This window comes from Cladophialophora psammophila (assembly GCF_000585535.1).
Source record: "Cladophialophora psammophila CBS 110553 chromosome Unknown aczJe-supercont1.7, whole genome shotgun sequence".
In the NCBI taxonomy this organism is placed as follows: Eukaryota; Fungi; Ascomycota; class Eurotiomycetes; order Chaetothyriales; family Herpotrichiellaceae; genus Cladophialophora; species Cladophialophora psammophila.
In genome coordinates, this window is record NW_006912928.1 from 1,128,006 (window position 1) to 1,148,480 (window position 20,475).

Sequence of the window (20,475 nt, forward strand, 5' to 3'; positions counted from 1 at the left end):
CCAGTCCACCTCCGATTGCCCCAAACCGCGTTGCTGAAGATGGCGCAACCTTCCATGCGCCCCCTCCATAATCCGACTGGACGCCATCAACACTGCCCCAGCACATCCAGCAGCTCGTGCAGCCACTATTCGCTTAAGAGACCCTGGACTCAAGCCTTGAGTTTGGTGTGGCTGGCGTCAAGACGTCTGTTTACACGCATGAACTCCTCACGACCCCAGCCTGCGCCCCACGATCACCAGACCACGACCACAGGCGATTTCCACGGCCAGCCTTCGAAGGGCCCAGTCTCCCTCCGCATCCTGCTGAGTATTTCTGATATACCCTCGTACTCCCCGCATCGATCTTCTCTCCTCTTTTCGTGTATCCGAGAGCAAACGGGTCAACCTCAATCTCGACCTCGACAATCTGAAATCTCGGAAGGCTGCAGATGGGTTTGTCTGCCAGTCCAGATGACAATTCAGACTTGACACCGACGATGACCTGATCTCCGACCGTGCGAAACATGCTACCTCTACTACTGCTACTCCTGCCTTCTTTCGTCGGGATTCTGTGCTGGGTGGCACCCGCATGTGCACAACAACAGCTGCCCTACAATCCGACTCGAGTTGTGCTGGCACAAGACGGCTCCGTCGCCTATATCTTGTCTCCGCAGCCCTCCTCCTCGCAGTTCTCTCTCTCCTTTCTGAATACTTCGGACAGTCTCAATTCGGCCTCTTCGGAGACACAACTCTTCAATGCCTTGCCATTTCTGTCTAGTACAGCCCCAAAGGCATTTATAACCTTTCCGGACGATGCGGGCATAACGGTGCTGGTGGGCGATTGTAAGGATTCTGCAGGAGATCTGGGACTGTACAGGTATACCTTCGCCGGCGACTTCAAGAACGGGACATGGACTTCTTTGACACTCACCACGACCGACGGGACACTGAGTCCTCGGTATCTTTCGGCTGGCTTCATATTCTCTCCGACGGCGTCCAGCCATGATGCCTCGTTGTACGTCTTTGGTGGAATGTGTCCTAATGACGCGTCCTCAAATGCTATGGACTGGGTATCGGAAGCCACCTACTCAAATACGATGCTTACTATCGCCCCGGATCCAGCAGCTGGCCAAATCGCTCCTTATCAACTGTCGTTGACTGGATCCAGAGCTCCGCCGATTGCGGAAGCGGGCCTGACCATAACGCCTTTGACACCAACCTTTTCCAATGGTTCAGGCGCTGGACTTTCTCAGCAGCAGAATTTTGTCCTTCTGGGTGGCCACACTCAGAATGCCTTCATCAACATGTCTCAGCTCGGAATATTCTCACTACCTCAAGAATCCTGGGCGTTCGTCGAAGCGGCACAAGCAGCAAACGCAGTTGAGCCACGGTCTGGCCATACCGCGATCCTGACCGAGGACGGCTCAAAGATCGTGGTGCTTGGAGGTTGGGTAGGAGATATCAATACGCCGGCGCAACCTCAATTGGTGGTCCTAGAACTTGGTCAAGGTTATGGAGGTCAAGGGGATTGGACATGGAGTGTTCCTAAGTCGTCCTCTACTCCGTTCCCGCCTAGCAAGGGCATATTTGGCCACGCAGTAGCCATGTTACCGGGTGGTGTCATGATGGTCTCCGGAGGCTATCCGATCAGCTCATCTGCGTCAAAGAGCAGACGCGATGTCCTGGACAATATTCTGTTTTTGAATACAACAACCTTTGAATGGACGACGACTTACAGCAATCCATTCCCTGCAGTTTCCTCACCCAGCTCGACAAGTGCCCAGTCGTCGGCTTCAGGGCTGAAAACTTCGGAAAAGGCAGGCTTGGGTGCAGGTCTAGGTCTAGGGCTAGCAGCAGTTGTGGTGGTGGCGATGGTATGGCTCATATATTCCAGAAGACTCAGAGCAAGACGAGCCCTTCGTGAGAAAGAACTGCGGGAACTGGCTTTGGGAGCTGAACGTTATCACACGCCTCTCCCACCAGGCGAGGACGATCAGAGATATCCAGCCATGCGGAGTGCCAGCTGGGCTGCAGCTCTGGAACGAAAAATTGAGAGCTCTGAAAATCCGTTCCCTTGGGCACCTTTGTCCGCACCAGATCAGCAGGGTCAACTGAACCAGGCATCAGAAAATAGCGAGAGCAATAGCTCTCGGTATGCTGAACGCACCGGTGTCCAGATGGAGATACCAAGCCCTACCAGGGGGTTGAGAAAGAGTTTGAATGCTAGAGGCGCGATGACATATCAACCCTTCAATCAGCACCCGCCTACAGGACCAGGAGCGGTCTTCCGTATCGACGAAGAGGATGAGGGGAGTCAAAATGGCTCCTTCAAGCGGACGAAGACTCCCAAGGTTACAGACGACAAAGGATCTGTCGCAAGCGATCCATTCAAAGACCCACCGGCCACCACGGACGGTGCTCGACAGGACGATGCCGCAGCACAGCGCAAGAGGGAAGTGGAAGGATGGGTTGATGATTGGCAATCAGCAGCCGAAAACATGAGCTTGTCGAGGAGTACAAGTCAGGCGCATAGCAGGACATATTCAAACCTTTCTCAGTTCCGCAATCAGCCAGCCATCGGAGAAGCAACGGGGCGTGGTTCACCTGAGAAGTCTGACAGGACTGGCAGCAACCTCTCCGAAAAGAGTATTGTGAGCACCTCTTCATATCAAAGATCCGTGGCTGGGACTTTGTCGCGAAACGTTTCTCAGAGAAGTACCAGTGCAGGTTATGCTCTCTTTTCAGGGGCAGCAACAGCCATGAGCCGACTTGGCTATGGGCGGCAGGGTAATTCTGAGCGGGGCGTTGGCGCCGGTCTTTCACGTGCTCCGTCAAATCGCAGTGTATCGCTCAATATTGATCCGGCTCGGCCTAACAGTTCGAGGGATGGCGCCGAAACGTTCTCGTCCGCCCGGAATAGATGGGGCGGAGCGGCAGGAGAAGACCAAGCTCTCCTCAACCGGAATCACCAAAGACAACAGGATGAAGAGCGTGACTATCGGACACTTCCCGACAGTCCAAGCAAGGAGAAATACTCGCGAGCAAGCAGCCTTACAGGATCCAGCCGACGAGCGCTCAACCTTTTAGGAAGCGTGAGGCGGGTATTCACCGGAACTGGAAATGTTGATGTGCACGACCGAGTTGCCGCCTTCGAAAGCCAGAGCAGTCAATCAAGTCCAACGAAACATTCGGGCCAACCCGAAATGGCAGAAACGACACCAAAGAGAACTCTCAGCGGGGGAGCATCGTCCTTCTGGCGCAGCAAACAGGGCGCGAAAGATTGGGACGACGTACCAGGACCGAGTAATACCGCCTCGTCTTCAACAGTACGCAGAAAACCTGTGCCTGGACTGATGTTGAATGATAACCAGGGCGCTCTAGAGGACGACGAGGACTGGGACGTGGAGACGGCTGTACAGAAACGTGTCGTCCAGGTCATGTTCACGGTTCCCAAGGAGAAACTGCGGGTGGTCAATGCCGACGCTTTGAGTCTACTGAGCAGTAACCGGAGCGACATTGACCAGGACGAAGAGAAAGAGAGGGACCCAGTGAAAAGGATGAGTAGCGTGAGGGAAGGCGACGAAGACAATAGTCATGACCAACACCTTGATGATGATGCAATGAAGGGGAAAGGGAAAAAAAGGGCACCTTAACCGGCTTGCTCCCCGACAAGGGAAACTTGTGGATACGGAGGATTCAGGGGATGGCAAATATTGTGCGTGTAGCTCCTCCGCATGGCATGGGATTTGACGCGGTTTATTTCGACTTGGATCTGGTGTCATGTCAATGGTTGATGGGAATACGGAAGCCAGCGAATGTGTTTTATTATCACTCGTCTTTCTTTGGGAGGCCACAGTACAAGTTCTGGTGATCTTTAAATTTATTCCGTGTTCTGAACGCTTTTGACTCGGCCACTCTGGTGCCCTGGCGTCGCAATGCATTTGTCAGCTTGTTTAGATGGCGTCGAAACAGCAGGGCGCTTGTTGACTGGGCCGGACAAGTCGATGTCGAGCTCTAGAATACTACACGCGGAGGCTCAAAGGTGCTGGAGATGTCGGTGATTGATTGATTGATTGATTGATTGTTGATTGATGGTGGCCATGGTCAATGCATTGGTTGGTGGGTGGCGAGACGAACAATGACATAGGGCTGTCTCCCTGTCTCCCTCCCAGTGCCTCGCAAGTACTGGGTAGGTATAATGGGTGGTCTTAGTGCCTGCGCCCAACTCGCCCCACCCCCAAATGGCATTTTACTGCAAAACGCGAACCTGCGCGTTCTAGTCCCTCCAACGCGCGTGTCGTGCCCTTTTAGTCTTATATCTGCTGTGTTGACCCTCTTCTTGCTGCGTGGTCTCCTCACTATCCCTTCACGCCCTCTGCTGCCTGCCTGCTGCCTGCGTCTCTACAGTAACTAGAGATTGTATTGTGAACTCTCCAGGCTTTTAAAGAGCACTGCTGTGCAGTCCTTTTTTCTTCTCCTCGATCCATCGCTCCCGCCGCGACATATCCTTGAACCATTGGAACAAAGCAAGAGAACAGGTCGGATTCGCCAACATGTTCGTCATCAAGCGAGGTATGATCTCCCTCTCTCTCCTCGAGGACTGAAGAGAAGCCTTTCAACCCACCCACCTATGGAACTCTGCTGGAGCATCGGACACCTTTACTGACGAACATGGCAGACGGACGCAAGGAACGCGTGCAGTTTGACAAGATCACGGCTCGAGTCTCCAGGCTTTGCTATGGCCTTGATCCAGATCACGTTGATGCAGCGGCCATTACGCAGAAGGTCATCTCCGGCGTCTACCAGGGTGTGACCACTGTTGAACTCGACAACCTCGTCAGTATCGCCACTCGTGCCAGATCTCTCGTTGTTGGCTAACAGTGTTTGCAGGCAGCAGAGACTGCAGCATATATGACAGTCACTCATCCCGACTACGCAGTCCTCGCAGCGCGTATTGCCGTTTCGAACCTTCACAAGCAGACCAAGAAGCAGTTTTCCTCCGTCATCGCCGACCTCTACCACTATGTTAATCCTAAAAACAACAGAGCCTCCCCCATGATCTCCAAGGAGACGCACGACTGTGTCATGAGACACGCAGATGAATTCAATTCTGCCATTGTCTACGACCGAGACTTCAACTATCAATACTTTGGCTTCAAGACGTTGGAGAGATCATACCTCCTCAAGATTGGAAAGCAGGTCGCTGAACGTCCCCAACACATGCTCATGCGTGTGGCGGTTGGTATTCATGGCGACGACGTTGAAAAGGCTATTGAGACCTACAACCTCATGTCCCAGAAGTGCTTCACCCACGCTTCACCCACCCTGTTCAATGCCGGAACCCCTCAACCTCAGCTGTCCTCCTGCTTCTTGATCGACATGAAAGAAGATAGCATCGAGGGCATCTATGACACTCTCAAGACCTGTGCCATGATTTCCAAGACTGCCGGAGGTATTGGCCTCAATGCCCATTGCATTCGTGCCACCGGATCCTATATTGCAGGAACCAATGGCACCTCCAATGGTCTCATCCCCATGCTTCGCGTCTTCAACAATACTGCTCGCTACGTCGACCAGGGCGGTAACAAGCGTCCAGGGGCCTTTGCCATCTACCTCGAACCATGGCACGCCGACGTTTTCGACTTCTTGAACCTGCGAAAGAACCACGGCAAGGAAGAGGTCAGAGCACGTGATTTGTTCTATGCCCTATGGACTCCTGACTTGTTCATGGAACGTGTCGAGAAGAACCAAGAGTGGACACTCTTCTGCCCTCATGAGGCCCCTGGTCTCGCTGACGTCTATGGCGACGAGTTCAAGGAACTGTACGAGAGATACGAGAAGGAGGGCCGTGGTCGCCAGACGGTTAAGGCCCAGAAGCTATGGTATGCGATCCTCGAGGCACAGACCGAGACTGGTACCCCCTACATGCTTTACAAGGACGCCTGCAACAGAAAGAGCAACCAGAAGAACTTGGGTACCATCCGAAGCTCAAACCTTTGCACCGAGATTGTCGAATTTACAGCTCCTGACGAAGTCGCCGTGTGCAATCTAGCCTCCCTCGCTCTCCCTACGTTCGTGGATCAGGCTCGAGGTGAATATGACTTTGGTCGTCTTCATGAGGTAACTCAAGTTGTCACTCGCAACCTAAACAAGATCATTGACATCAACTACTATCCCGTTCCCGAAGCGAAGAAGAGCAACTTCCGACATCGGCCTGTTGGTCTGGGCGTTCAAGGCCTCGCCGATGCCTTCCTTGCTCTGCGTCTTCCCTTTGACTCTCCCGAGGCCAGGCAACTGAATATTCAAATCTTTGAAACTATTTACCATGCTGCCCTCACTGCCTCTTGCGAACTCGCAAAGGAGCAGGGAACCTATGAAACATACGAAGGCAGCCCGGTCTCACAGGGCATTCTTCAATACGACATGTGGAATGTCACTCCCTCGGACCTGTGGGATTGGGACTCCTTAAAAGCCGAGATTGCCAAACATGGCGTTCGCAACTCTCTGCTTGTCGCCCCTATGCCTACTGCCTCGACCTCTCAGATTCTAGGCAACAACGAATGTTTCGAACCATACACGTCAAATATCTACTCTCGCCGTGTCCTTGCCGGAGAATTCCAAGTCGTTAACCCTTGGTTGCTGAAGGATCTGGTTGATTTGGGCCTGTGGTCCGATAATATGAAGAATCGAATCATAGCCGATGGTGGCTCGATCCAGAACATCCCGAACATCCCCTCAGACATCAAATCTCTCTATAAGACCGTTTGGGAAATCAGCCAACGGACAGTCCTGCAAATGGCAGCGGACCGTGGTGCCTTCATCGATCAGTCCCAATCTCTCAACATTCACTTGAAGGAACCGACCATGGGCAAGATCACCAGCATGCATTTTGCGGGATGGAAAATGGGGCTCAAGACCGGCATGTACTATCTGCGCACTATGGCGGCCACCCAGCCTATCCAGTTCACTGTCGATCAAGAACAGCTGAAGGTTGCGGACACAAATACAGCTCGGGAACGCTCTGCACCGAAGAAACGCACCTCCCTCGGTTTCGCAGCCAGTGTAAGCAATTATAACTCGATTCCGAGACCCATGTATCAGTCCAAGACAAGCAGTTTCACGGCCGGGAACCCAACCACTTCCATGAATGGAATCCCAACACCAACATCTACGCCTCCCCCCACCAGTGAGGAAATCAAGCAGGTTGGTTTGATGACGCATAAACTCGCCAAAACCCACCTCGGTGGAAGTGGCGAGTCCAGTGAAGAGCCTTCCCCCAAAGTCCTTCCGACGGAGCCTGTCGGTCTACCACCTGATACCATAGCCGATGAGAGTCTTGAGACACGGATGAGGGGCAAGCAAGAAGAGGATAAGGAGAGCGAGAGTGGAGAAAGGGAAGAAGATATTTACGCACAGAAGGTGCTTGCCTGTGAGTACAGCCCGCCTCCCTGGACTTCATGAAATCCCCAATGCTCTCTGGTGAGATATCCCTGTTGTGTGACACCTTGCTGACTGGATGATCCACTAGGTTCAATTGAAAATAAGGAGGCCTGCTTGATGTGCAGTGGTTAAGTCCCGTCCAGGTCATCAGGCAGGTAAACTATCAACGTGCCTGCCTGGCTGAGCCCTGCTTTCCAACATTAGCACACGAGTCCATTTCCTTTTCTCCCCTGATGCAGTCAGGCAGGATGGATGCTTAAAGGCAGCCTTTGATTGCAAGATGAACTAAGGGGAATAATCGCGTCTTCCATTGTTTTTACGTGTCATGGTTGGTTTTGATCAGGGCTCGTTGGAGTATGAAACGGCGCAATCACGATTGTATATGTATGGATTTCCTTTACTCTCTCGCAGCGGAGAAATCTGCATAGCATAAGAAGACAGAAATGCCCTGTAGAAACGAGCGCTTACCTAGTACTAGTAGTGCACTGTATGCATCGAACAGTTATGGTCGTGTTTCTCAGTCGTCTACCTACCTACCTACCTACCTACCTGTGTGTTTATCTGCCTCTTTGCCTACCTGCCCGTCTGCCCATCTGCCTGTCTATCCATCATGTCGGCTATTCATCCTGAATCTACGAGTTACACCCGGCACCGTTGCATTGTCGCAGTTCAACGATGATGGAATAAACGAGGTCTGGTTTCATTTCATGTCATGATCTTATACAGAAGCTTGCTTCTCTAGCCTTGCTTGTTCTCGTGCCTAGGGCACGAGACTCACATCTTCCTCTACTTTGGACCATAATGTATAAAAGACAGGGTCTTGCCAGAATCGCAGGAGATAGCGTGGAGCTGTTTACAACATCGCTCCCGACTCTGCAGACCAGCTGATATCGCCCTCTTCCCCTCCTCAGTGGCTCAAGTCTTCTTGTCTACTCAAATCTTGCTCAGTTCAGCCCAAGCTAGATTCAACAGCTGTGTCGTCTTCCTCGCCCTTGCTTCCAAATAGCTCGTGTAAGTAATGCCCTATTTGGAGACCATCTGAATGGGCTTGATGGCTTCGTCTTCAGTTCTTTCCTGGGATTCCTTCTTCTGGGCTCCTTTGCCAGCGCAAGGTGCTGGGTAACATAGTGTGATGGTCAAAATGTGTTGGCAGGGTGCGTCTTTCAGGATGGCAGGCATGTCCAAATTAGGTGTTGAACTCGGTTAACGAAACATTGTGCACTCGGTGGCTGGCTCTTCTTCCACCTGTTCCACTCAGCATGCAGCATGGTTGGAGGCGTCTAAAAAATTCGTCCCCCCACTTTAGAATGCAGCCAGACGCCTTTTTCCGTCTACTTATAGTGCACCCAAGAGTAGGAACAGAGCTCGGCGGCCCAGAATCAAGACATTATCGACGCCCGGAAAATGGGAGTAACTGAAATGACCATGCACAAGATCTGAGCGGGGACTCCAGCGCCTCCAACACCATAAGACGAAACTCGAGTTGATCAGTAAAGAAATGGATTTTCCTCATAGGGGATATCCATCAGTCGGCTTCTTCAGTTCCTCACCCTTTTCCTGGGCTCGGGTGATGATATTACGCAACCATTCATAGGTTAGCATGGTGGTCATGGCGGCCGGGACCGCTCGGATAAGATTTGTGCCGATGCCCACATAAAATGCACGCCAGCCTTCCTCCTTGAGAATGACCTTACACATATGCCAGACGCCCGTGTAGCGCGCCTGTACTTTCATGCCATCTGATGTTGTGAGCGCCGATCTGCGTTGTTGTGTTTGAAGACGAGTGCGCAAAACTTCATGAGGATAGGTGGCTGTTGATGCACAGATTTTGCTTAGAAATGTGGCGGCAGAGATACCGAGCCAGTTTGAGGTGCTGTCTTCAGGTGGATGTTCACCCATGCCATAGCCAGTGAATTTCATCTTGAAGAATTCGTAGAGAGGAAATTGGATTGCCACATGGGTTAGACCTAGCAGGGCGGGCGTCAGACCAGAGTAGAAAGACCGAAGCCCTTCGGTGCGGTACATTTTGCGAGCGGCGTCAAGTGTTGAAGTGTAATGCCAGGGAGCTCGCATTCCATCACTGGCGGTAGCGGATTTGTTGGATTGGGACATCAACCGAGTTTTGATGACCCAAATGGGGTTTGTCAAGATCGTGGAACAGGCGCCGGCGGTAAGGGACGAATAACAGCGTGCCACCCACCAGCTGCCGCACCGATCGTACCAGAACTCTCGAGTATTCTCATACACCGTCAGATAGACGGCCCATGTTGGCAGATAGCCCAATAGCATGGGACCTAAGCCTCTGTACATGCCACGGACACCTTCTTCTCGCCATATGACGCTGCCAGTGCCAATGATACCTTTGTACGGTTGTCGTATGGCGCCATATGGATTTTTCGACGGCACCCTCTGCGTGAACCCGCCCTGGGCCTGAAGCTTCGTCTTGATCACATCGAGAGGGCAAGTGACGATACCGGAGGCGAAGCCGGCGCCGGCGCCGCAGATGGGCGATACCCACGCCTTCGGAATTTGTGTCGACTGTATCTGGATTCGGGCGACGACGGAGTCTCTCGAAGGAGACGTAGACATATTCGATGGGAAGTTGCTCTGGTCGATCGGAGTAGCATATTGGGACGGCCGGAGTGATTGGGAGGATAAGATAGCAGGAGGCTGTTCGGGATCTCTGTCGAAGGACATTGGCAGGGTGGTTTTCGCCAGACTCAGGAAGGAGAAGACACTAGATGCCCATATGACGAGCTCATGGCGAAGTGGGCGAGCTTCAGACAGCGGATGTACAACCCACAGGGCTGTTGACAGTCTCCGTTGCACCGTTGCACCGTTGACCGCTGGACCGCTGGACCGCTGGATAGAGTTGGAAACTGCGGGGTCTTTCTTGGACCGGTGTGCAGCCGACAGAGAGCAACGAGGCCCTTGTCAGCGATTGACCAATGCGGCCATGAAGGAATCCAAGTACGTGGGAGATGGAATAAAAGAGGTCGGGGAAGGTGGGAGAGGTGAAGATGACTTGTAGCAGGGCAATATGATGTGATGTGCAGGTATGATGCTTTTGGGGGGAAAAATGATGTGGATGGGAGGGAGAAGCAACCAAGGGCGCAGGCAATTGGGGGAATGGGCAATGGGCAATCATTGAAGCGAGTCGGTCGAGCTTGCTCTGCAAGTCCGAGCCAATGCCAAGCTCCCGTCGCACTTGCCAAGACAACGTAAATCGGCGCTGGGTTCGCCCCTCTCTGGAACGAGGATGAGGTCGCCTTAACGTGGCCAACTTGGCACCGGCCATTGTGACGCCGAGTGGCTCACGAGGTTGGAGACTCCTGATAGCTAGTCTGATTGGGCGCTCTACTTAGTCAGCAAGATTCCAGTCTTGGCTAGCTCAATACCTTGGCATCAAACGACACGGCGGCGAGGCCACGAGGTCCTATGGCTACAGCATATGCCACTCAAAGGACTGTCACCGAGCTCAAAGAGATGCAACTACACGCCATACATGCGAAGCTTTCCTTCTGGCATTTCACATAGAGACGTAATTGTGATGATATAAAGCGCCCTATACAACCAGTCCACTGGTCGAAAGCCTTCCACAGACTGGACCGATTCCTACCGAGCTCAAGTTCTCTTTGTATGGTAGCTTGATCCACTCCGAAGGATGCACTTGGTCTCAAGGAAGCAGCGTATTGACAGTCTCACTCTCCATAGGCATGAGTAGCAATATTAGGCTTGGCTTCGAGCGCAAGGTTCATGGGACGGCTCGACGGTTCTTTGGTTGGTGGCTTTCAAACGTAGGCTAACTCTTGAACGCTGATCCAGTGCCCGGGGATCGCGGAGTTTTGTGGATGCCATAATTTATGGCTCTATGTGACGTAAATACAAAGAATGTTATCGAACATCCCGGGGTTGACACTCCTATCCTGCTGGAATAGATGTCCGATGTCCGCAATAGTTCTTCCGTCTACCCCTTCGAACATGCTGATGACCTCCCTAATTTCCTCGGGACTGAGTAGTCGATAGCTTGGCACCTGGCCGTCCCTGCTGACGTTCCTCCACACTCCATCTATGCCGGGATGGAAGAAACCTTCACAGGAGGAATTTCTGCCGAGGGATCGGAAGGAGGGCAGGAGTGGAGTTTGTTTGGCACAGCTGGACAATCGCGAACCAATGAAGGGAAAGGACGGCACTGACCGCCTGCAGCCTGCAGATTCGACAGTACTTGTGCCAAGTGCAAGTACGCATCAGGGTCGGCCTAGACAAATTAGGCATAGTGCTATTCTTAATGGGCACTTATCTTCTTAGCATCTTCTGAATGACATTAAACTCTAAGTTAACCTACAGAAGAAAAATGTGGCAAAAAATGCTTAGCTAGACTCCGTATAAGCCAGCAAACCTCGTCAATATATTATACATGTTGACATGCATGTTGACGATCTTTTCCTCAACAATTTGTTCCCAAGCGCCAAGCCCAACATATTTCCCACCTGATCTCGGCTAACTTCCCTACTTCTTTTTCCGCTGGCAATGTGAACATACCTGAGTCTGTGAAGCGAAGCTGGAAGACACCAAATATAACTCTACCAAGGTCTTGCAAACCGGTACAAGCCAGGAAAACAGATGAGCGCACACTTGCTTTATCAAGGTAATGGCCAAGCGAATCTGTCTGCAAGAGGAAAGATTAGTTGAAAGTCCGACTCAAGCTTGCTCTTGAAAAATCTCGCAAAGATCATGACGAGAATGGAAAGGAAAGGGCTCGGATCAACCAAAACAGCACCCCATGATCTCTCAACACGTCATCAAGCTGATGAATCTAACCGATTTACTCGCACCCTCCGACAATGGAATTGTCACGTAAACGGTCGAAAGGGACGTGGGCCATCACAGTCCTGTCGGCTGTACCGCAATGAAATATGGTGGAAGTGACTTCGCCCTCTGGAACTAAGTATTTGACACGGTATGGAAATCTGTGTGACTGCCACTAAACACCTGGATCTCATAAGTCAGCTTGATAGAGATATCATGGGCGAAGTTCTGCCTCGAAGACAATAGGGGTTCGGAATGACTTCAGCTCTTTGAAGCACTTCGGGTCTATGGTTTGTCGTGCTTAAGGGAGACGAGCTGGAATCCGAGAAATGATTGTTGGGAGTGTGACGATCGGAGTCGACCCAACTGCGCCATCTATGAGCGATGCAAGCATTAGAACAGGGAACAGTCTTGCACGGGACATATGAAACTGGCTGCTATGCCTAGAAATTCCCTTTGCTTGAATGAGCACATCCTTTGTGGAGTGTCAGTTCAATGATTTAGACCTCCATTCCCTGTTTCGAGTCACTTGTACTGAGGATCAGGCTCGTGGCGTCTGGTATTTGGAGGCAGCTTGGATTGCCTTGTCACTATTCATCACCTCAGCTTTCACCGCTTAATGAGACCGTACTCGCATCCGAGCTCGTGTTGAGACTGACTCCACGTCTGTTCGGAGTCTCGACCCAGGGCCACAGCGTGGCATTCGGGCTTGGCAGGTAGCAATGTGCGACATGAAGCGGCGATTTCGGTTGATTTGACTTTACTTCATTATTCTCGCTTTAAGACACCCTACCAACGCCATGCGCCATTGGGTTCGCCTGGAGACACTTTCAAGGTCAGTATCAACTTGATGTTGGCGAAACGGCCTCCAGTAATCAACAGCCTCACGGGGAAAAGGCAAGATTCTGCAACATTATTCAAGGTCGTCTGATATATCGAAGCGAGCCATTACGCGAGTATGCCCCACTGGCGCGAATTACAGCTAAAAGACGGATTTGGTTGACCTCCTATCATCGAAGCTTCGACCAGAAGACATTCAAGCTTTAACGGCAGACGTGGAGGGAATCGGCTGTGGAACTCTGGTCACGACATACTGGTGCATAATACAAATCTCACAGTTCATTTACTCGACTCCGGACCTCCGGCAGTCCCCTACCCAAAGTGGACATGAAGTTCTTATTGGCATACAATTCGACCTCGCTCACACGGGACAGACTCCTCCTGGAGGCTGTCGCTTTGGTCGCAGGAATCATCCTATTCGGTGCGTGGAGTTCCGATCGCCTTGAGACTTGATTTTGCTGCTTATACGCAACGCAGCATTAAAACCAAGGTGACGACAGCCTATGACCCCTTCTCCACGATTCGTGCAATAGTGGGTTTTGGTACGTTCAATGGATCATTTGTTGCTCCGATAGTGCATAGCATAGGGAGAAACATGACCAACCAAGTCTCTGCATTCTGCTACAACTTTCTGACGAACGAACAATATTCCACTAGGTCGTCGCGGATATCTTGCCATGGTGACTGCGACCCGTCCATCTTCGCTGGAGCTACGTGGTCTCCGAACCCTCTTCCGCCCAGTGACACCCCAAGCAATGCGATTGTCAAAATACATATATATCTCTCTCTCCCCTGCTATCCAAATAGATTTGACCCGACGCCTCGGAAAGGGCGAAAAGCTTTCGGGCCAGGACTGCTCCGTTTACAGTGAGAACGGGAATCCGATAGGTATCATGTTATGTTTAGCAAAACGTCAAGTATACAATGGGTCGGTCATCGCTGGTACGTGTAGCCTTTCCTCCGTGCGATGCACCGGATATACCCTAAACCTGTGTCAAGGTGTGCACATATGCTCTGACATTGTCCGCGGAAACTCCATTAGCTAGGATGTTCCGCTCGGGATCACTACTACTACTTCATCGCTTTACAGTCTCGAGGCCTCCACGGCGTGTTCGAGGAGCGACAACAGCATTTTGTGCCTTGCAGATATTGGGACTCCAACATTGTACGATATTGACACGGACGACTTCATTTGGCGCTGAACTAGTTACTAAACTATATTGCCCAGGTCATTCTCGCAACCTCTTCACTCGTGTTCATGTTTGGCATGGATCGGGAGCAGGGCATTACGACTGGTCCGTCGACGCGTACCGAGCACTGAAGAGCATGCTTTCCTTTTGACTGTTCCAATTCAGCGCCAACCACGCCGGGGACCCATTCCATACACCTCTTCGGCCCGAGTTCCATACCACCACGTCTCTGTGCAGGGCCGCAGACAAAATTATGCTCAGCCGAGCGACTTTCGTCGCTTATATTGTCCTGCAAGCCTTGGTGATTATCCTTTTCTGGGTGGTTGTCATCTGGCGCTTTTTGTGCAAGTCCACAAAGCCCAAGTTGTCATCTTACCCGCTTATTGACTTTGCCGCTAAAGCTGTGGGAAAGGACGCGCTTGGGAGTCAGCAGAAAACGGGGATCCGCAGGATGAATCATTGAGGAAGGCAGGGACCGTGAAGGTCATCAAAGTTCTGCGAGAGGCAAGGGTACTCCAGCGGACCAAAAGTGCGGGCGCACTGCGTTCTGAATCAGCGAACCCCAAGATCCAGACTCCTTCATAGATGAACCGGAGTCGTGAGCCGACTCTTGAAGCGATCCCTGTCATTGCAACAGCAGCAACTCCACCTGTTGCAGCGACAGCGGCTCCTTCTATGCAGGCTGCACGGAGCGGCAATATCCTTGATCCCGAGACTGAGAAAGGGCCAGACCGCACGTAGTTACGCGCAATGTGCTGCCTCATATCTGAACCGGAAGTAAGCTGGGCCACAGTCAGCTTTCCAGCGGGTTGATGTACTCCGCGGACTGGCTGAATGAAGTCTAGATCCATGTCGACAATGGTGAGGATGATCGAGGCACAGGGATGACCGGGCGAGGATATTACCACAGCTACCTCCAGCCGGTCGATCTTGTTAGAGTTTAGTACTCCATCGATTAGAGTACGGGTCGACATCTACTCGCATTGCTTCTTTGCCGGGCAACAGGAGACGAGCTGAATGCTGCTTCAGCCTCACCGGGTATTTCTCATCGGAGGAACTCACCACAAATGTCATCTCAGGCTGCGGGAATTCTCGCATCAAAATTACGACGTCACTTATGATATCACAGGCGGAAAGCGCCAGGAAGTCGCTCATAGACCCCGAGGAGAGACTGTAGTACCGGCCTATCCTGTCTAAAAGTAGTCGCTGTGGTAGTCGCTATGCCTTGAAGTGAAACTGGGGCTGGCTGAACTCTGATAAGTATATCCTGACGTATAGTTGTCATGTCTCAAAGGCGTGTCGACAACAAAATTGTGGCTTGCTGGCCGAAAGCGCCTGGAGCCCTCTTGATGTACAGTCGCTGTGCATTTGAAGGGTGTTGGCATAACAAACTGTGGCTGGCTGGCTGAATTCAGCTAGAACAGCCATTATGGAGACGATCGGACCTGTAAAGGGTAAGATGATTTTACAACATCACCATTTTGCCTGCTCATATAGAGCAGATGTCACAGTCGATGCCGCCAAGTTCTTCTTCGAATGCCATCTTGAGATACAATGCAATGGTAAACAGCATGGCTCTCGACATTTCGACTTACCGCAGCCTTTCCCTTTCAGATCAGTACCCAATGTGTCCTTGTGGAATGATGTACTGCCCATTTGCCACGCGGTTCAGCTCTCAGCTCTCCACCAAACATGTCACATCAGAACTCACAAATCGGGTTGTCAACAATAGCACAAGACTCGCTGCTCGTAGCTGCAACCTGCAGCCACCAATGCAAGCAAGCACACCAGCGAGTTCATCACGGTGGCCAACTACCTGATTTGTCTGCCTTTGCCCGTATGTCGACAGATTGAGAGGAAAGAAGTTGCACAAGTTTTCAGCTCGGCGCTCTTCCATACGGTCTATCGACCGATTCCGCAGCGACACTAATCCTCGAAGAGACGGTCATCTGCTATCAGTTGCGTGGCGGATTCTTCATCTAACGTGCAGAGAGCTGCTTCGGTCGACGGTTCTGGTGAGAGGCATTTAAGGTATATAAGCAACTCCTGTTCACGCATGTTGGCTCAGTCCTCTTCTCTCAAAACTCACCTCTCTCAAGGATACCTTTACTTCTCCTTCTACCTACTGGCCTCGCCCTCAACTTGGTCCTGTCTATCATGGAGACATGCAGCGGCGGCAAGGGGCATCATTTGGACGAGCCACCTTTTCAATACGTACCAACAGAGAAGGACCTGGAGTCGCGAGGCCTGAGCGTCGGCCATAGAGCGGGACTCATCAGGCGTTCCCGTCAGGGCGTTATCAGATATGGACTAGCCTGCTGGGCCGCTTTGATAACCCTTGCGTTGCTCCTCTTTGCATTCTTGTACCGACCACGGATCCTATGCTCCGAGAGCACTAACATGGATCATTACTATCCTTCGTCGGACTTGTCAACGCTCGCACCAGCTTGGAGATGGACCGCCTACAGCGATGACGGCTGCAGCAACGAAATCGCAAGTCGGAATGATACTGGACCACTGTCCTGCACAAATTTCACCTCAGACGTCGCTGAAGCAGATCGCCTCACTGTCGATATGGGGAAACACTGGGCAATCTGTCTGTACACCGGTGATAACTGTGACACCTATAAGGGCCGTTACGATTTCTCGAAACTCTCCTGCCAAAAAGGACGCGATTCCACAGCGTATCAGATCATCGAACTCAGCGAGACTGCCGTTTGCCCCGGTGAGATCCCAGTTGGGGCCTGGGATCCTGATGCTTGTGCCCAGCAAGGCCGGGGCTGCGTTTGTGATCCACTGGGAGACCAGTGCGTATGTTAATACACAGACCCGGATTCTGCCTGAAGACAGCATCTGTCTGTATTATCCGAAATGGTTGATTGGGCCAACGATTCGGCTAGGGAGGAACACAGATTTAAACCCCCCAAAACACACACACACACACACACACACACACACACACTCACTCTCTCACTCTCTCTCTCTCTCCCTCTGTCTCTCTCTCTGTGAGCAACATGGTTCTCTTGCGGCACTGGGGGCCCCCGGAGCGGATGTAATATGCCAGACGTGCTGGGAAACATGTCATGACTCTTTTTGGGGAACGGGAAATGAAACCCGAAATGTGACGGGCTAATGTGATTGAAATCTCTGCGAGGAAGAAGAGTTCCAAGTCCACATTCTTGCTGGTTTTGCTTCTGCTTTGCCGTCAGCTCATTCTAGTAGTGGCCCACATGGTTTCTCTTTCTGATGTATGGTGTCGCTTTCGTATATAGCTTATGAAAGAGTGCCTACGGGGATTTGATGTGTTGGACCTCGACTTTGGCGGACCCATCGGCTGCCGTCTCCGCCATTAATGCCCTCGCCGCCGGCATAGAAAATAGGCTGGTTACCCCCAAAGGTATGTAGATCTGGACAGAGATGGACTTCGCCACTGGTTGGTATGTCCGTGTGCAAAGAGAAGCCTACTACGGAGAGTTCAAGGGCAGATCCAGAGGATGGGCGTTTCGATAAGCAGGCGAATCAGACTTGGTTTTCCGGCGCCTGTTTGACCAGTAAAGGAGACAAGCCCAGGAAAGCGTGGAAGGCAGCGCCTACTGGAGAGCTCTTCTAGAAGCCGCGAGTATCGCCCAAAATCACAATTTACATTTTCCCCAGTGTCACAATCTCTGCCAGTCCCAAACGAGAAGAGTCCTCGTCTCGCTCTTGCAACAATACTTGCCCTTCTTTATTGCGCTCTGACTCAAGTGTCTCGAAAATCCTTCGGGCAACACGTGCGTCACTCTTCTCATGCCGCAGGCCAACTTGGGGGAAGCCCATAGAGCAGTTGGAGCGCTCTCCGTGGCGGACATTTGTCCCAGCATTTCCCGCGGAAGATAGCCCCGTTGCCGGACCAGCAGAAGCAACACTCGTCTTAAGATGGTCGGCGCTCCACAGTTGCAGGTTCCGTCTTCGTCAAATCCAATAGCTGGTTCTGTGTTTGACGTGATCACGATGTTGTCCTGATGGGATGGAGGTACCTCGACCTTAGTTGCATCAGTGCTTGTAGGATGTTGGACCGAACTAGGGTCTGCAGTATCGGTTCTTAAACTGGTCTGTTCACTGATGCTGTTGGCCGCATATACTCTGGACTCTGGCTTACCTTCGTCGTCAATATTGGCAATTTTGGAATGGGGTTGCTCCTTGTGAGCCTCTAGCGTCTTGCTTTGACGTCTCCATCCGTCATAAGGCGTCGAGTACGCAAGGGCTTTCTAAATCTTTCGGTCTTTTTCGAGCACAATTTGTTGCCGTTAGCAAAACATGTCTGTGCAGTGCTCTGTGTCGGAGTGAGAAAGGTCCTCTCGGGTCCCAAACAACAAGCCAGGCCCTTGCAGTCTTCGCAAACTAAGAGATGCTTGATGGTTGGCACTCTGGACGACTCGAGCAGTAGATGGAGGGGGATGCTCGGAACTTACCTCAGCTCAATGCGACTTGTGGCCCAGCATATCGTAGAGCCGCTGATCACAATGTGCTACCATAGTCTTTGCAGGGCAATCCAATCGAGCCTGTCAACAAGATGCTAGCTGCATCTGACAATGAGACTTGCTTGTAGCTGCTTTGAATCTGGACAGACCTCAAGGCAGATCACAAGTACATCTAGATCGCAGTATGTCCATCCACTGATGCACGAGCACTGAGATCTCACAGATGTGGTAGGGAAGGTTTCTGTTCACTACTGTTGCAATGTGTCGGCATGGCCGAGTGCTGAACAAGCTCAGTGGCCTGCATCTGCGCATTTTTGTATGAGCGCGACCTTCGCACTCGTTGCAATTGTAGGTAGTTCTCAGCAGTATGGATACTGCTATGTTTGGACCTCGGAGCTCTCAATAGTATCCATGACAGACAGAGACGAACCGAGGACGTGTCGGCATTTGTGGATAGAGCGCAAAAAGTAGGTGGTTATGGCAATACGAAGGCTAGATTCCTCTTTGCGCTACAGGCGCCGATAGTCTCGATTACACTTTCGGTCCTATTGTTTCTTGCGGGCTTGAGCTCAATGGTGTGCAGTCTTTTAGCACGAAATCTTGAACGGGACAGCGACATCAAGGTGAGTTTGAAGTCTCCATGCATGTATGACGCTGACGAATGCGGTGAGATTGCCTTGTTGTTCGGGATCGCGAGCATTGTTGCTTTGGCTGTATTTACTAGGACATCGATGTTCATATACACATTATTCCGACCTTCTGAGACAACGGAGGGCTAATGCTATCGGCAAGGTTTATCGGGCGATTAGGACCTGGACATGCAGAATAAGGCAATTGAAATACAGGAGTCATTGTCGAGCAGAGAAGAGGAGGGTGTCGTGGGTAAGTTGAAGGTGAGAGAGAGCGAGTCGAGATGTGGACAGAGTTTAAAAGCAGCGAGGGTCGCCAAGACCCAATTAGTGGGTCGAGAGAGCTCCAGGGCGTCTCCGCGCGAACCACCTCAACTTCGGCGCAGGAATCTCATTGCAGCTTGCTTCCAACATCACCAGGAAACATCTCAATAGGAAAACATGTCTGGCCCCTCGTTAGCACCATACATCTTGAAGCGGCCATGGCTCAAACGGTGGATGATGCCCTTCGCCAATTGGTACGCCAACACTGCCGGCTACAGATCCCTAGGTCAGTACATCACGCTTGGAGAATAGCTTCTCCTTCCCTATTTTCCAGTCCCCCTGTTAACGCTGTTGGCAGGTCTGCGCCATGACGACCTGATCCCGGAAGAAAACGACATCGTCCAGCTCGCGCTCAAGCGACTTCCCCCTAAAGAAGCCTATGACCGAGTTTTCCGTCTCAGAAGAGCTTTCCAGGTATGCCAGGCGATGAGGAAGAGGAGGGCACGGAACAGCTAACGGATTGGTATCACAGTGCTCCCTGTCACATCATTTACTGCCTCCCGCGGAACACACGAAGCCCGAAGACGTAAGGATTTCTCCAGCACGCCGAAAATTCATTGCAGTTTCAACTTGCTCACGCATCGTTCATAGGACATTCCATATCTGAGTCCCATTATCGAGGAGATTGAAAGAGAGGAGAAGGAGCGTGCCGACCTGGAGTCTATGATTGTTGAGCCCAGGAAGCAATCGTGAACTGGCAGGTCGATGGACCAACAAGGGCGGCTGGCCGGAGTCCAAAAGGAATGTGAATGCTGAATTAGTGTACATAGCATACAAAGAAAGGGAGCTCGTAGGGAATCCATA

General features: G+C 51.7%; 4 protein-coding genes across 4 annotated transcripts; 3 read left to right on the forward strand and 1 right to left on the reverse strand.

Annotated features, from left to right (window-relative positions):
- Positions 1-503: 503 nt before the first annotated feature.
- On the forward strand, positions 504-3,632 carry A1O5_05429 (uncharacterized protein; the record flags this gene model as incomplete). Its single annotated transcript, XM_007746030.1, has 1 exon — positions 504-3,632. One exon carries the CDS (start codon positions 504-506, stop codon positions 3,630-3,632), a length of 3,129 nt encoding a protein of 1,042 aa, XP_007744220.1.
- A 900-nt stretch (positions 3,633-4,532) lies between these two features.
- Positions 4,533-7,551, forward strand: A1O5_05430 (ribonucleoside-diphosphate reductase large chain; the record flags this gene model as incomplete). The annotated part of the gene is made up of 4 exons (XM_007746031.1): positions 4,533-4,551; positions 4,658-4,815; positions 4,870-7,408; positions 7,508-7,551. The coding sequence occupies 4 exons, from the start codon at positions 4,533-4,535 to the stop codon at positions 7,549-7,551; spliced, it is 2,760 nt and encodes a 919-aa protein (XP_007744221.1).
- A 1,377-nt stretch (positions 7,552-8,928) lies between these two features.
- On the reverse strand, positions 8,929-10,116 carry A1O5_05431 (uncharacterized protein; the record flags this gene model as incomplete). Its single annotated transcript, XM_007746032.1, has 1 exon — positions 8,929-10,116. The coding sequence occupies one exon, from the start codon at positions 10,114-10,116 to the stop codon at positions 8,929-8,931; it is 1,188 nt and encodes a 395-aa protein (XP_007744222.1).
- A 9,672-nt stretch (positions 10,117-19,788) lies between these two features.
- On the forward strand, positions 19,789-20,364 carry A1O5_05432 (ubiquinol-cytochrome c reductase subunit 7; the record flags this gene model as incomplete). Its single annotated transcript, XM_007746033.1, has 4 exons — positions 19,789-19,897; positions 19,970-20,085; positions 20,144-20,197; positions 20,263-20,364. 4 exons carry the CDS (start codon positions 19,789-19,791, stop codon positions 20,362-20,364), a joined length of 381 nt encoding a protein of 126 aa, XP_007744223.1.
- Between the last annotated feature and the right edge of the window lie 111 nt (positions 20,365-20,475).